Raw genomic sequence first — 15,605 nt, 5'->3', positions numbered from 1 at the left:
AGATACTTTTGTTACTGTCTTTGTACACCTGTCAGCTGCTGCTGTGTGCAAATTTATTCTCTCTGTGTTTGATTCAAGTTTGTTGACAATGACACTGGTGAGGCTTTCGATAGCATTCATTTCTGTTTCATTTATGTACACAAATCATTTAACTTTTTTTAATTATAATGTCGAGTATTGTGCACTGTGCTAATTATCACAAAGAACAACACAAGAATTCCAACATTATTTTTGTATATGAGAATATGACTAATTGACTCTGTAACCAAGCAGCATGTGCAGAACCAACGGCTCTCTCTCAAAGCCAAGTCATAGAACTTACCATAGCTGTTTCTTCATCTGGTATTGTATAAAAATACTGTTGACAAGGATTAAAGGAGAACATTATGATCCTGTACAACACATGTAAACAGTTACTGAAACACATATAAGTGCTAGGTAATATAAATGAACTCAGTGAGGTATGTTCATTTGGATGTCCATCTTTTGCAGTAGCTATTATATATTTATTACTCGCAGAGAAACCCAGTATTGCCCACGTATTTATTTATAGCTGTGTGCCCATGCCCATACCATGAAGCATCTGGCCTTGTGCTAATATCTATGACATCATACCTCGTGAAGTATGAAGTTATGTCCTACAATGATATAATTTTGTAGGTACATTCAGCAGCATATATGGATGCTCGTTGCAAAATGTGTTGTGAATGACATTAGTAGCAGCGAAGTAATACATTTAAAAGTCATGCTCAATGTGGGAGCTTTTTCACATCTCGTTGTTTATGACATCATGTCTCCTGAACTGTGTGTCATACAATGATATAATATTGTAGGAACATTCAGTGACATATATGGACACTGGTTGCAAAATTTGCTGCAAATACAGTTAGCAGCAAAGAAGTAATAAATTTAAATGTCATCCACAGTGTGGCAGTTTTTCACACAGCAAAGAAGTAATAAATTTAAATGTCATGCACGATGTGGCAGTTATTCATGCCTCTCATTCTTTGTGATGTTCTGTCTCCTGAACTACATATACTATAATAATATACTTTTGTAGTTACATTCAGTGCTATATGTGTATAAAGTCTGCAAAAGTATCATGAGTACAATTAGTAATAAAGAAGTAATAAATTATAACATCATGCCCCATGTAGTACTGATACTGCACAAACAGCAGAAAAAGTAAGCAATAAGCTTCTTTCCTTCCACCATTTTGTAGAGATTGTCAGTGAGAAAAATGTTTTTAAAGTTTTAAAGTTATGTGTAAAGTTTGTTCAAGTTGATGAATGCTGTCATTCTCAAATACTGGGTGCATAAAATCTGGACATTCATGCATCGCAAGCTACGCTTCTTTTTCAGCTCCACCACCACCCCTTTGATAGATAGCTGGTTCTTACCCTCATAGTGATTTTGGCTTGACAGTGAGGTATATGTGTATGAAGTTTTGTTGAAACTGTTCTAGTGGTTTAGGAGGAGATGTGGGACATACGTACATAAACAGAAACATACATACATCTATTTTTATAATATGTATGGATTTTTTTTGTCTTGAGAGTACTGCAGCTTAAGACAGTGTTACAATAGATGCATTTGCTTTTATTGATGAAGCATCATCAGCGGTGGTTTCATAAATATAGTAGGGGAAGGTTTTTTTTCTCATAGCAGACACAGAAATTGGATTTTTGATTTGTTATTTAACCCTTTCATTACTTGTATTATTTCTTATAAAATGAATTACAATATGTAATCAGGTTCTAGAAAGGCTGTATCATAGAGATAATTTTTCAAAATACAATATTGTAGTACCTGTATTGTTCAGAAGTATGATGCAGTGTTCCTTCCAACAGACAATGTGGCAACTTCAGCTACTACAAAATACTTGAAATTTATTCACAGTATCAAATATGGACAACCCCAGCTGTGTAATAGAATGACAACAATGAAAATTTGTGCTGGAATGGGACTCAAACTCTGATTTCCCGCTTACCTATCGCAGTTGCCTTACCGTTATGCTGTCTAAGAACGACTCCTGATCAGGCCCGAACTTCCATATGTTGTCAGCCATGTGTCTGCAACCTGCACTCGTACATCCATTCGTATATTCCCATATAGGGATTGGTGGAAGTACTCCAGTTTTTTGAGACAGTATAATTTTACAACTATATATTTCTCTAGAATTTTTGGGTTATATGAAATTCTTCTTGGCTCCAAATAAATGTATAACGACCATCTTTGTTTGCTAATGTGTGATGTTAAACATTTCACACCCATTCACCTACTAGGCTGTATTTTGTGCTGTAAATCTGCAGCCACATCATCCTGATTCTGAAATGGCTGTGAGCAATTAATGTTATGGTAACAGCAGTATTGCTAGTTTATAAACATGGAAAAATTGAGGAACGTAAGGATACAGACCACCCTTTATCCGGAAGAAGTTGGGATTACAGGAAGAGAAAAGAGTTTGTGGACAGGTACTTAATCAAAGAAAAAGATAATAAATACAGTTGGTGTCATTCCTAATCCAACATTTATATGGACTTTTCTTTACTTTATCACTTTTCCATTTCTTGTTCCCATATTTATCCCGATTAAAGAAATGGTATATACTTTTGAGTGCTAGGGATTCAAGCATAATTTTAAATTTGTGTATCTTTCAGGCCAATTAAAATTGTTTCTGTTTTAGTGGGTGAAAAATAGATACTTCTTCTGTGACAAATTTTATTGCAGCATTTTTTGTTGTATGACAGATAGGTTCTACATGACGTTTTTGAAATGTTGTTTCAGAACCTACAGGAGCTGTCCGACCTAAAGTTACAACAAAAATAGTAGAATTTAAGGATATTTTATTAGGGACTAGTTTCGTTGGCCTATGCCCTTGCTCAGGGTTCCCTGTTCCTGTTTATCGGTAAGGAAAAATGCTTCCTTAAAAAATAAAAAAAAGTCTGGTTAACTACAAAGAATTGTTACTCTAATTATGGAAGGAAATTCCAATCTGTACAGAATATGAACTATAAATATTCTCTCTGTTGTTCTCTCAATAAAAATAAAATAAAATAAATTGATATAATGTATTGCTTGGACATTTAGGTTCATTACTGATTTCAAGTTAGGAAATTAATTTTACAAAATGAAAATGTTGTAGAACAAATAGGAAATTCGTGTGATAATATCCTCAATCAGGCTCTTTAATTATTTCTCTCTGTCTAAGCTATCCTTTTGTCTTTACTCCTGAATACTTCTTTCCCGCATTCTGAAGGCAGTTTGATGGTTACATATGTATATTATAGATAGGAGCAATTGTATTTTTTTTAAATTTATTTCATGAAGGTCTCTGTGACACATGTTTAGTATTAAATTGTGTGACAGAGTTGGTGGTCAATATTTACCTTTAGGAGACAAAATGTGTTGTACTGGCAATAGACACATATAAAAGAGAAAGGCACTACCTACCTCTAATACTTTCTTCATTGCATAAGAGAAAGGGATTTCTTGGAAGAGGTTAAAAGTAAGGGCAGTTCTATCATACCCAAAGATGAGAGAGGGGCAGTGAGCTCATGGTTGACAAAAATAAAGGGCACGTCATCAGAGAGATTAGGTCAGAGGTGGTACATTAGCAAACACTGTGCGAGCTTCAGTCCAGAGTGAGAAGTAAAGATAGATTTGGGGGAAAGAGAAATAAATAGTGCAATAAAAAATAAGGACAGAAAAAAGTCTCAGTTGAAGTTTTCTGTGGCACAAGCCCTGTGTTAATTACACATAATTTTTATGCCAATCTCAACTGGAAATTCACAGCTTAACGTGTTGGTAATATTTTGGGAGTATTACATGTAATCTTGGAGACTTTTATATTTTATTTTTGGCACAGTTGCTTCCTAAGCTCTTAAATGGAAAGTTTTCTATCAAACTCTCATTATGTCTTCTGGTTAACAAAATTATTTTGTAATTTAGAGCACAAACAATAAAATGTGTAGTTAACAAAATCTGGAGTACACACAGTGTAATCTGTTCCAATTATTTGCTGTCCTTTTTCCTTGATAATCAGTAGGATTCCCTTGCTTTTGTTCATCATCTCCAGTCAGAAGAACAATTTGATTTTTCAGAGCCAAATGGAGCTGTCCGCCCCAGGGTTAATACCAAAGTCATTGACATTAAGGAGGTTAAAGTCGGTGCTATATTTGTAGATTTTTGTGCAGCACAGGGATTCCCAGTTCCCATATATCGGTAAGCGTATAGGAAGTTTCGGTTTTTTGGTTTATATGGATGTGGCACATTTAAGTGACTCATTGTTAAGTATAATTAGCTTTTGGGGAGGGGGGAAGAGTCATTTCCATGTAAAGAGCTTAATCTAACACTGAAGTTATACTAACAATCGGCAACAAAAATTGTATGATGATTGTTTAAAAAATGTAGTATTAATGAAAAAATAAAGCTGGTGTCTGTGAAGTAGCAAAAATTAATAATTTGATCACTTAAGGACATTTTTTGGTTGGAAAGTGCTTTTTATGAAAGAGGATTTAGAAAATGCAAACTTCAGTTAAATGGACAACTTACAATTTTTGGGTGGTGAGTGAACAGTGGTATACATTGTTATCAACAGAGAAATCAGTCTTTCACCTGGCAGATGATGTGATGCTTGCATTGTGTAGTGGTGCAAATTGTAGAGGTTTTTCAGATTCCTGCATCATATTTAATATTATAATTTGATTGATGGGTAATCAGACCATTTTGTTGCCATTGTTTTGCATTGTACTTAACATTCTGTACTTTCAACCTCATTTATTTGTTTGTAATTTGCTTGTTAACTTAAGAGGAAAAAACCCACCTTCAAATCATTATATGGAACTGCAAGAAAGTATAGCCTTTTGTCACCAGTAATTTTGGCTGTAATTCTTTTTTTCTTAACTACAATGCAGTATGAATTAGAATAGACTGCTTGTCACCACATAGAGAAGGCATTGAGCAGCAGACAGGTACATTTGAAAGTAGACTATTGGATATTGTGAGCCTTCAGAGAAAATCCTTGTCAGATGAAGAAATAAATACACACACATTGATACATGTATAAGTTACACACACATTGCCACTGTCCTCTCCATGGTATCTGGAGAGGACAGTAACATTAATAGTGGTTATTTGTGAGTTTGTGAATTGAGCATGTCCCCTCCCCCTCCCACCTCCAGTGCGCAGGTGTCAGGGAATGGTAGAGATATTAGTGTTAAACTTTGAAAACATTTAAACTGTTTTGGAGTACCATGATCAGCCATGGTTCTAAACTGTATAGTTCAGTGTATTTTAATTTCTTCCCTTACACTAACTATTTCAGTTGATTCTGTGCTCAGTTCACTTTGTAATAAAGCATTTTTGTTTGCTTCATAAAATATCAAAGCCTATGAAGCATTCAAATTTACAAAATTATGTATAAATTTCTGTATGTTCCTTCTGTTTCAACTTTCTTATGAAAGAAGCAACCATTTTTCTTACTCTTTTAAACTTCAGGTTGAACACACAGGAATAGGAATAAAAAAATGAAATTTGCAAATTATGTGTAATGGAATTTCTGGTAACACATTTCACTTGTATTTTGGAGGAGTCTAATCATTGCGGTACATTACTATTTATTTACTTATTATTAGCAGAGGTTATTTCTATTTTTCATAGATATACTTCAGACAAAATATAAGATGAAAAGGGTTATTCATACTTTCTAATATGAAATTACAGGAGACAGTAATGCAAAAAGAAATGCGAGAAACTTCATAGAGTCATATGTTTACAGAGTACAATGGGACTTCGCTGAATGAGCACCTCTCATACCACGTAATTCAGATAATGAGCAAAACAAATTCTAAGACAATGACTCACTTAACAAGCGATGTTTTGCATAACGAGTGACAATGATTTAATGTGACATCATCAGCCATTCATGCACGGTGGCAGAAACATTCAATAATATGAACACCTTTCATTGTCGGCAGTGCCATATGGACATTGTCTTTAGCATATACTGAGCTCTGGGTTTAGTGTTCTTTCTGCTACCATCTTATGCAGCTTGTGACCACCCATTTTTCTAAACTTGTGTTCACACAGTGTTTTTGTGTGCTAATTTTAATAACCTTCATAGAAATGTCCCTGAAGATAAAGCTGCAGGAAGACGAGCATAAAAGAAAGAAAATGACCTTACAAATGAAATGTAAAATCATTAAAAAGTGAGAACCAGGTGAGAGCATTGCTGATTTAGCATGCATATACAATCAATCTACATCATCTGTTTGCACTGTCCTCAAGAACAAGAACAAGACTAAGGAGATAGATACTTCAAAGGAAGTGACAAGGGTATCTAAACAACAGTTTTCTATTCTGGATGATGTCAGAAGGTTGCTCCTTATATGGATAAATGAAAATTAATTGCAAGAGGACACTACAAATGAGAACATAATTTCTGAGGAGGTGAGAATGATTTTTGCTGACCTCGCAAGAAGATGCCAAGATCATCAGCAGCAGCCAAAGAAGTGTTTAAGGGAAGCTGTGGGTGGGTCGAGAAGTTTAAGAGAAGAACCGGCATCCACAGCCTTGTGAAACGTGGTAAAACAGCCAGTTCTGACACAAAGGCAGCAGAGAACTCCATCGGCAACTTCAAGATGCTCGTAGATTCTGAAGGTTATCTGCTGCAACAGGTTTTTAATTGTGATGAGGTGGGCCTGTTCTGGGAAAAGATGCCAAAGCATACCTTTATAACAGAAGAGGAGAATGCATTGCCCTGTCACAAGCCAATGGAAGACCGTCTCACACTGCTATTCTGTGTCAGTGTAAGTAGAAATTTTGAAATGAAACTGCTGCTTGTTTACCATTCAGAAACTTCACGAGCCTTCAAGAAGTACAAAATCCAGAAGAGCAGATTAAATATGATGTTTTTAAGTCCAACAGCAAGGCTTGGGTGACATGTGATCTTTATTGTAATTCGATTAGTGAAGTGTTTGGTCCTTAGGAGAGTCTGCCACTCCATGTCTTGCTTGTTATGGACAACGCCCCTGCCCATTCTCCAGGCCTGCAAGACCACCTCCTTGAAGAATTTCAATTCATCAAGATCCAATTTCTGCCTCCCAACACCACTCTGTTGCTCCAGCCTATGGACTAGAGGATTATTTCTAACTTAAAGAAGGTTTACATTAAAGCATTCTTTGAGCATTGCTTAGAGTTACTGATTACTTTCTTTGAGCATTGCTTAGAGTTACTGATTATTTTTAACTTAAAGAAGCTTGACATTAAAGCACTCTTTGAGCATTGCTTTGAGTTATCTGAAGCTAGCAATCTCACTCTCAAGAGAGTTTTGGAAATATCATTTCAAAATCATTGCCTGCATTAAGATGATCGAAAAGGCATGGGAAGGATTACCGAGAGAACTTTCACCTCTGCATGGAAGAAGCTTTTTCTGTAGTGTGTTGTCAAACATGACCCTGAGGCATTTGAGTCACTACCTACGGAGCCTGTAGTCAACGAGACCGTGTCTTTGGCCAAGAGCATAGGACTAGCAGTGGATAACAATGATATTGATAAGCTTGTGGAAGAGCACAGCCAAGAAGTGACCAGTGAGATTAGTGTGTGTTTCACAGCAGGAAGTTGTGGAGAGGAGTCCTTCGGGGGCAGAGGAGGAGGCAGCAAAATCAAAGCAGCAATCTTTTGGAACACAATGGCCTTGCCACAGTGGATACACCGGTTCCCGTGAGATCACCGAAGTTAAGCGCTGTCGGGCATGGCCAGCACTTGGATGGGTGACCATCTGGCCGCGATGTGCTGTTGCCATTTTTCGGGGTGCACTCAGCCTCGTGATGCCAATTGAGGAGCTACTCGACTGAATAATAGCGGCTCCGGTCAAAGAAAACCATCATAACGACCGGGAGAGCGGTGTGCTCACCACACGCCCCTCCTATCCGCATCCTCAACTGAGGATGACTCAGCGGTCGGATGGACGCGATGGGCCACTTGTGGCCTGCAGACGGAGTGCAACAAAACAACGACAATCTTTTGGCACAGTAAGAGAAATATTGAAAGCATGGGAACCGGTTGCATCGTACATCACTCTAATGAAGCAGTGGCATCTTGCACTACAAATTTATTTGACGATGATGCTGTGTCAAAAAATGACTATAGATAGCTTACTAGTAAAAAATTGGTTATATGTCATGAATAATATTACTGTTTTTTTTTCATACTTTTCATTAATTTATATGGGATAAAGTGTTTCTCAGAACAAGTGTTTCGCACTACGAGCAAGATTCTGGATCAAATTATGCTCACTATGGGAGGTTCCACTGTAGTAGTGTATTTTTATGAACTGGGCGAAACAATGGGAGAAAGAGAGAAGTGCCTCCAAAGCAAGATAAAAATATAGAACTACTTTACTTTAATGACTCTTGATTCTGAGGTAGTGCTTGTTCTTCTTATCATAGTTAATTGATAATTTTCTTTCATCTTTCCACTATTGTTAGCCTTATTGATTATCTTACGCTTCAGTTTACTGTATCTAACATTTACACCTAATATTTTGCATTGTGATTCCCATTTGTTGACATGGAACTAATCAAAAATAGCTCAAACAGGAAATACATTTTTGATTCTGTACAAAATACCTTCAGTTGCATTGCAACCTTTCCAGCCATTTTTCTGAGTATGATAGCTGTAAAGGAAATGATCTGCTGAAGTCATTTTTCAGTCAAGGAAATCAAAGAAACTGAGACAGCATTGACCAGTATCATTATGTTTTCGTATACAGGTTTTAATCTGTGCAGTAACTGCTGTACCAAAACATTATTACTCCACACACAACACACAAGCATTAAAAAAATGAAATTAGAATATTGGATTTAAAATGTACAGAAAATTGGATAGAAAGGGCATTTGATAAATAAATAAAAATTTGTCTGGAATAGGGCACTTATCTGCGAATTGATTTTGTCTGTTTGTTGATTCTGGTGAATAGCTCATTTTAACACAATACCAAAAGAACAAAAAAATATCTGCTGGGCATCAGCAAAGGTTTTTAATTGTATGCTGTTTGCAGTTACCATTATGTTCTGTGCATGTACTGTATGTTTGTTGGTGTTCTATGTTACATTTATTCTGTTACCCACAGTACAATATTGCTATATATATTAGGTTTGTATGAGAATATTATTTTCATTGTACTGAATATGGTATTGGCATTATTGAAAAGTAAAACTGTAAAATACTTATTTTTGAATCGTGAGGATACGACCAGATTGAATCTGGCTGTGGTAGTAGGAATTGATGCCTGATCTTTTGTGTAAGCAGTCTTCTAATGCTGTTCAGATGAAAATGCAGGTGTTTCCTGAATTGTATTTATGTTAATGCAATATACAATCAGTTTAAAATTAAGTCCAGATATAATAATGTAATGAATCATCAGAACCTCCTTGGTGGCTTATTATTAAGGCACACTTGTTCAATTAAATATTCCTAAGAAGCTGTAGGTGGACAAGAGGGACATTAATTTTCAGGGCTTTGTATGTGATGCTGTACTGTAGCACATTACTCTACTTCACATACGAATTCCAGTTTATCAGTGTGGCATATGTCTGTACCCTCTCTGTTTGAAACATAATGAATTGTCAAATGGTTATGCGTTTGCTTACACTTCTGTAATGCAAAAATTAACAATTGTATCTGAATTCTTATATTACATCAATAACATTTCACTGTAGTGACTGAAAATGTGTTTAAAGTAGTGAAATAATAAATGTGTGGCTTTAGATAAATCCTCCTCTGTTGCAGATGGTACAAGTATATAGATGGGACAACCCGTAAACAACCAGTAATTTTGGATGAGCGTGTCAAACAAGTCAGTGGGACATTGATTATCAAGGAGGCAAAAGTGGATGATTCTGGAAAATATCTGTGTGTTGTAAACAACTCTGTTGGAGGAGAAAGCGTGGAGACAGTCCTTACTGTCACAGGTAATACATGGAAACCATTCCTACAGTGAAGTAATATATTTCAAATATTTAATAAAGTAAATAGGGATACATTTACCTTTTCACATTTTTCGTGTCATCACAGAAATAACATTCACACTCTCAATAGCATCGGGTTAGCAAATTTTAGTTCATGAGTAAATACGATTTGCCAATTTTTGTACATACAGCAGTCTGACTGAATTTCCGAAAAATTAACTACAACTCTTTACACATTCTCATATCTCCACAGAAGACCTATCTTTATCAATGATATTAATTGCCTGGTATCTAGTAAAACCATGTGCATCTCTCAGAGATGTGTAGGGTAAATGTGAAAGAATAATAACTGTTTCATTTTATTAGTAATAAATTTATTGTGTTTCCAGCTCCACTTGCAGCAAGTGTAGAACCGCAGACTCAGACTGTAGATTTTGGACGTCCTGCTACATTTAAATGTAACTTTGAAGGAAATCCAATTAAAACTATTAGCTGGTTGAAAGATGGTAAACCACTTAATCATAAAGAACCAATCCTAACAATTGAATCTGTTAAGAAGGAAGACAAGGGAATGTATCAATGTTTCATTAGGAATGATCAAGAAAGTGCTGAAGCAAGTGCAGAATTAAAACTTGGTGGAAGGTGTAAGTCAAATTTACTAAATGTGTGATTACATGTAATTCTGTTTTTATTGTTTCTAAAAGCATTCTAATTTTCAGTTGAACCTCCCCAGTTACGCTATTCATTCCCGGAGGACACTTTACAGCCTGGTCCATCTGTCTTTCTAAAATGCATTGCCTCTGGTAATCCAACACCTGAAATAACATGGGAGCTGGATGGCAAGAAACTCTCCAATAGTGACCGGTAAGGTTTCTAGCGAAGTGTTTACAGTAAAATGCACAAAAGCAGATAAAAATGATTGAAACTTTTGAACAAGTTTCTTGTTGTGACTCTATTTTGGAACCTATACTGCAGCATGTGCCATTTTTTCCTTTCTTATCCTATTATCTTTATATTTCCTTTTTAACAGTTCAAACAGGAATCTCTGCACTCTGACTGAGTGAAAGTGTGCATTAATTTATTCCATGGACCATTATACAGGACCAATGGCAACCCTGAAATAGGTTTCCCATCATTTCCTTGAATTATTAAAATAAAGTTTCAGACTATTTCTCTACCATTCCACTTTCAAATGGCATGTGGGAAAATGAATATGTACTGTATATATACTTGTTTTGCAGGCTGTGACTGCTTCTTTTTGCCAACAGGACTTTTAATTTTGTTTACCGTTAAATATATCACAATTTCAGTGGAAGCACTGTTGTACTTGTGGAGGTATGTTAATATCCATCCCTGCCATACCATCAACATTAATTTTTGTAACAATGTGTGCTTTAAAAGCTCCAACAGCAACACAGTTTAATGAAACAAACAAACAAGAATAACAGAATAGATATACCAGATACAAGCTGGTAGTGTATCACAGAGGAAGTAGTTTATAGCAGCAACTTGAAATTAACACTTTTTGGCATACTTTTGGAAATGGATATCAAGGCACAAATGAATATTAGGATTTTTCCACATCTGCACTGCTTTTGTGTAGAATTGTGTCTGTTGTTAATATAAAAAAGAAAGTGCTCCATCACAAAATGAATGAAATGTTAGTGTACAGGAAAAACATAGCTTTTTAGTTCTTATAAATTATGTTAAGGCATTTGTCACTTTTTGTAAAATGTGGGGAAACCATTTTAATAATAACTGATACAATCCTTCAGTAATCTTTATTATCACAGCCTAGTGCCATACGGATAGCATGATCTACATTTTGAATATTTGAATTAGGATTATGACTGCTTGAGGGTTCCATTATTAAATGCAGTATTGTAAACTTCCTTTTATTTCTGACAAGAGTTTGGCACTTTACAAGTGATCTGAACATTTTCAAACTGTTAAAAAAAATCATCATCTTTTGAAACTTACAGTATTTCTTAGTACTTCTCTAATGGTTTTGTGCACCATTTCAGCCATCTAAACCACTTGGCAAAGTCTTCTCAATAAGCCGCTTTTGGAAGATAATTACATTTGAATTGTGAATTGTAGATTCTATTCATTGAAGACAGAGATGACTGCTGATTCTGGAGTTTCAAATCAGTCAGTGAGAATGGTTTCTTTCACTGTACGGATCAGGAAGCAATTTGACAGACCTATATCAGTACCTTATAGTTGGACAAAGAAGTGTTTAATAGATATGATTCTTAAAGCAGTGTCATCATTTTTGCTGTTCAGTGCTTTAACACAGTGTCATGATGGAGCAGTATCCCTTGTAATCTGATTTTGGACTTTTCTCCTCATGTTCAAAGAATCTTGGCAGAATCTGAGAGCATCAACTTGAAATAACTGTCTTATCATCATACATAACAACCGTAGTGGTGTGTCCACTTGTTGCAAAGAGTGTGCACACCATTCTTTTCATCACACTTCATTCTCTCTTCAATTTTGTTGGGCTGACCTCTAATGAGAATAACCAAATGCAAGGCAGTCAATTTTTTTTTCAGAGTTGAATTGATACAGCTACATTTTGGTATCAATTGTGATTTTGGATACTGCTTTTGGCTGCCAGCACTTGCTAGCAAGATTCAACAAGCAGAGTTTTTAAAAGTTCAGTATCCATTGATTGCCAATCTTTCCAACACAAAGATTCTTATGAAGAGAAATCACTGCCAATAGAACCCAGAAAGTGCTTTCATATTGCGTACGAGGTCTGTTCAGAAAATTCTGGTACTTTATCCATAAAAATTTTCAACTGTTATCTTTTACTTATTGTCCGTGGTTTCCTTCAAAATACTCTCCTGTACAATTGGTACACTGCTATCATGGCCGTTTCCACTTCCAGAAGCAGTCTTGGAACATGTCTAGCTGGATCAAGCAAAGCGCCATCTGCGAATTTTCTTTTATTCATCTTTCAATGCAAAGCTTCGTCTTTTCAATGGGGTTTCAACTTTGGAAATAAGAAAGGTCCACAGGGGCCCAGTGTAGAGAGTACTGAGTCAGGACAGTGGTTTCGTCTTTTTGTGCAGTAGTCACCCACCAACAGGGATGAATATGCAGGTGCATTATCGTGATGCAAGAGCTCTGAATTGTCTTGCCACATTTCAGCTCATTTGCTTCTCACATTGTCTCACAGGCATCGCAACATGTCCTGGCAGTGCCATCAATTAACGGTTTGCACCTGTGGCACGAATTCATGGTGAACTGATCCTTCAAAGTCAATGAGAAATTATCAGCGTAGCTTTGACATTTGACCTGCTTGATGAGCTTTTTTTCATTTTGGAGAACCTTTGCCAACCCATTGTGAAGACTGAACCTTGGTGTCAACATCATAACCATAGACCCATATCTCATCATCAGTTATGATTCTCTAAAGAACATCTCATTCTTATTTGTGCAATCCAAAAGCTCTTCACAGATTGTGAGACAAAGGTTTTTCTGGTCTAGACTCATGAGCCATGGGATGAACTTGGTGGCAACACGATGCATTCCAAGATCCAATCTTTCATTTGTACGCAAAATTTCATTGACATGAGCGTTGTCGGCAGATGTTGAAGGGTGCCCAGAATGAAGGTCATTTTTAACTTCCATCTGGCCATTTTTGAAATGGTGTGAACCATTCATAACACTGAGTTTGGCTTACGCACTCATCGCTGTAAGCTTCCTGCATCATTTGGTGTGTCTCTGTAAACGTTTTCTTGAGTTTCACACAAAATTTTATGCAGATGCATAGCTCCTCTGACTCTGCCTTCTCAAAATTTACAAACTATGCAACATAATGTTCTACTCAATACAGCACTGAACAATAACAACATACATACAACAGTGAAACTTTCGGCAGTTACACATTAAACACAGGCATGCCGGGATGCCAAACGCATTTTGCTCCAACACACCATTGGCATGAAATTACGAATCTTCCAGATTTTTTTGAACAGGACTCTTATAGGAGCAGAGAGATTTTCAGTTATTACCCAGACTCAAATCTCATTTACTTCATTAGTAATCATTACTGTCTGCCCTGACCAAATTTTGCCTTCAGTTGATCCTATTACACTGCTGGCAAACAGTTGCTTTGTTAAATGAAGATCCACATTAAGCCTGTCCCAAACAATATGTCAAATCAGTCTCATCTTTAAAACAGAAATCATTTTGGAGAAGTGCGCTTGTTTCAACTGTATTGCTGCATCAATCTGACTCACTTACAGAATAAGCCCCTCTGCTGAGCAGCTTGAAACTTTAAGTATGCTATAATGAACTGTTTTTATTGGAAATGAAACAGTCTCTACAGACCTAGGAATTATTTGAGATGTTTCAGATCTCACTTTACAACTATTAAAACATGTGTATTTATTTTGGCATACACATTTTGTTTGATTGATTTAAAACATTGTCAGTGGTGCAGTATTTTCTTAGTTTTTATGTCAAGAAATGTGTATTAGTGTTGCAAGACAAAGTGAAATTAGCTCAAAACTCTTGTACCACATGCAGGATAACTTGTAAAATGACATGCAGATGAAATTTCAAGAGGTAGTTGAAAATCACACAAAAATGCATCCAGTGACAGTGTTTTAAGTTAATCAATTGAAATGTGCATGGCAAAATATGTATGCATGCTTTAGTAGTTTCAGTGAGAGATATGAAACAACTTAAGTAATTATAATCAACTACAGGCACAAGGGTTACCTAGGTTAAGGATTTAGTGCCCCAGGAAGCCAGAACTTTCAATGTGATGCTGTTATTTACTTTCAGAATTTCTGCCAGGCATATTTAGTTGTACGTCACCCACTTGAGAGTTTTGTTGTGATGTAGTGGTGGTAATACAGTTTATAAAGTTACAAGGAGGCAGAAAGGCTAGCCAACAAAAGTCCTTCAGGAGACGAAATTCTTCAGTACTGCTGATAAACATACACATTGAAGTACAAAAATTATCTTAGCTTTCAGAGCTAATAGTTTCTTCATCAGGAGGGAGAGAGGATAGGTTGGATAGGTTAGAAAGGAAGGGTACATCACTTACATTCCAGGATATGAGAGACTGCCCTGTTCTGAGAGTCTCCATTAGAATTTTGCCCATTAGAAGTAAAGTACTGGTGTGCCATTCTGTCTTTAAAATTCAGAGTTGTCTCAAGTTCATTTACCTTTAGATTATACAAGATGGTTCAAATGGCTCTGAGCACTATGGGACTTAACTTCTGAGATCATCAGTCCCCTAGAACTTAGAACTACTTAAACCTAACTAATCTAAGGACATCACACACATCCATGCCTGAGGCAATGATTCGAACCTGCGATCGTAGCGGTCGCGCAGTTCCAGACCGAAGCGCCTTGAACTGCTCGGCCACCCCGGCCAGCTTAGATTATACACTGAGGAGCCAAAACATTATGACCACTGCCCACTGCAAGACTGAATGCCAACTGGTGGTGTTGCAGGCACATGACACAGTGAGGAATTGTTGATTCTAATGATGATATGGGCTAAGAAGGGGAAATTCATTGATTTAAGTGACTTTGACAAAGGCCAGATGTTACAACCCGATGTCTGGGAGTGAGCATTTCAAAACAGTAAATGTGGTTGGCTGTTCACAT

At 36.4% G+C, this 15,605-nt stretch overlaps 1 protein-coding gene across 1 annotated transcript in view; it reads left to right on the top strand.

The window, feature by feature from the left end:
• LOC124802781 (Down syndrome cell adhesion molecule-like protein Dscam2) overlaps positions 1-15,605 on the top strand; it is an 866,453-nt gene that overhangs the window by 514,899 nt on the left and 335,949 nt on the right. The window contains exons 9-11 of the mRNA XM_047263777.1: positions 9,793-9,974; positions 10,361-10,615; positions 10,691-10,835. Of these exons, the coding sequence (XP_047119733.1) occupies positions 9,793-9,974; positions 10,361-10,615; positions 10,691-10,835 (582 nt within the window). The remainder of the gene's footprint in view (positions 1-9,792; positions 9,975-10,360; positions 10,616-10,690; positions 10,836-15,605) is intronic.

The sequence above is a fragment of the Schistocerca piceifrons genome, chromosome 6 (assembly GCF_021461385.2).
Source record: "Schistocerca piceifrons isolate TAMUIC-IGC-003096 chromosome 6, iqSchPice1.1, whole genome shotgun sequence".
In the NCBI taxonomy this organism is placed as follows: Eukaryota; Metazoa; Arthropoda; class Insecta; order Orthoptera; family Acrididae; genus Schistocerca; species Schistocerca piceifrons.
This window is presented reverse-complemented; position numbering and strand designations above follow the sequence as displayed.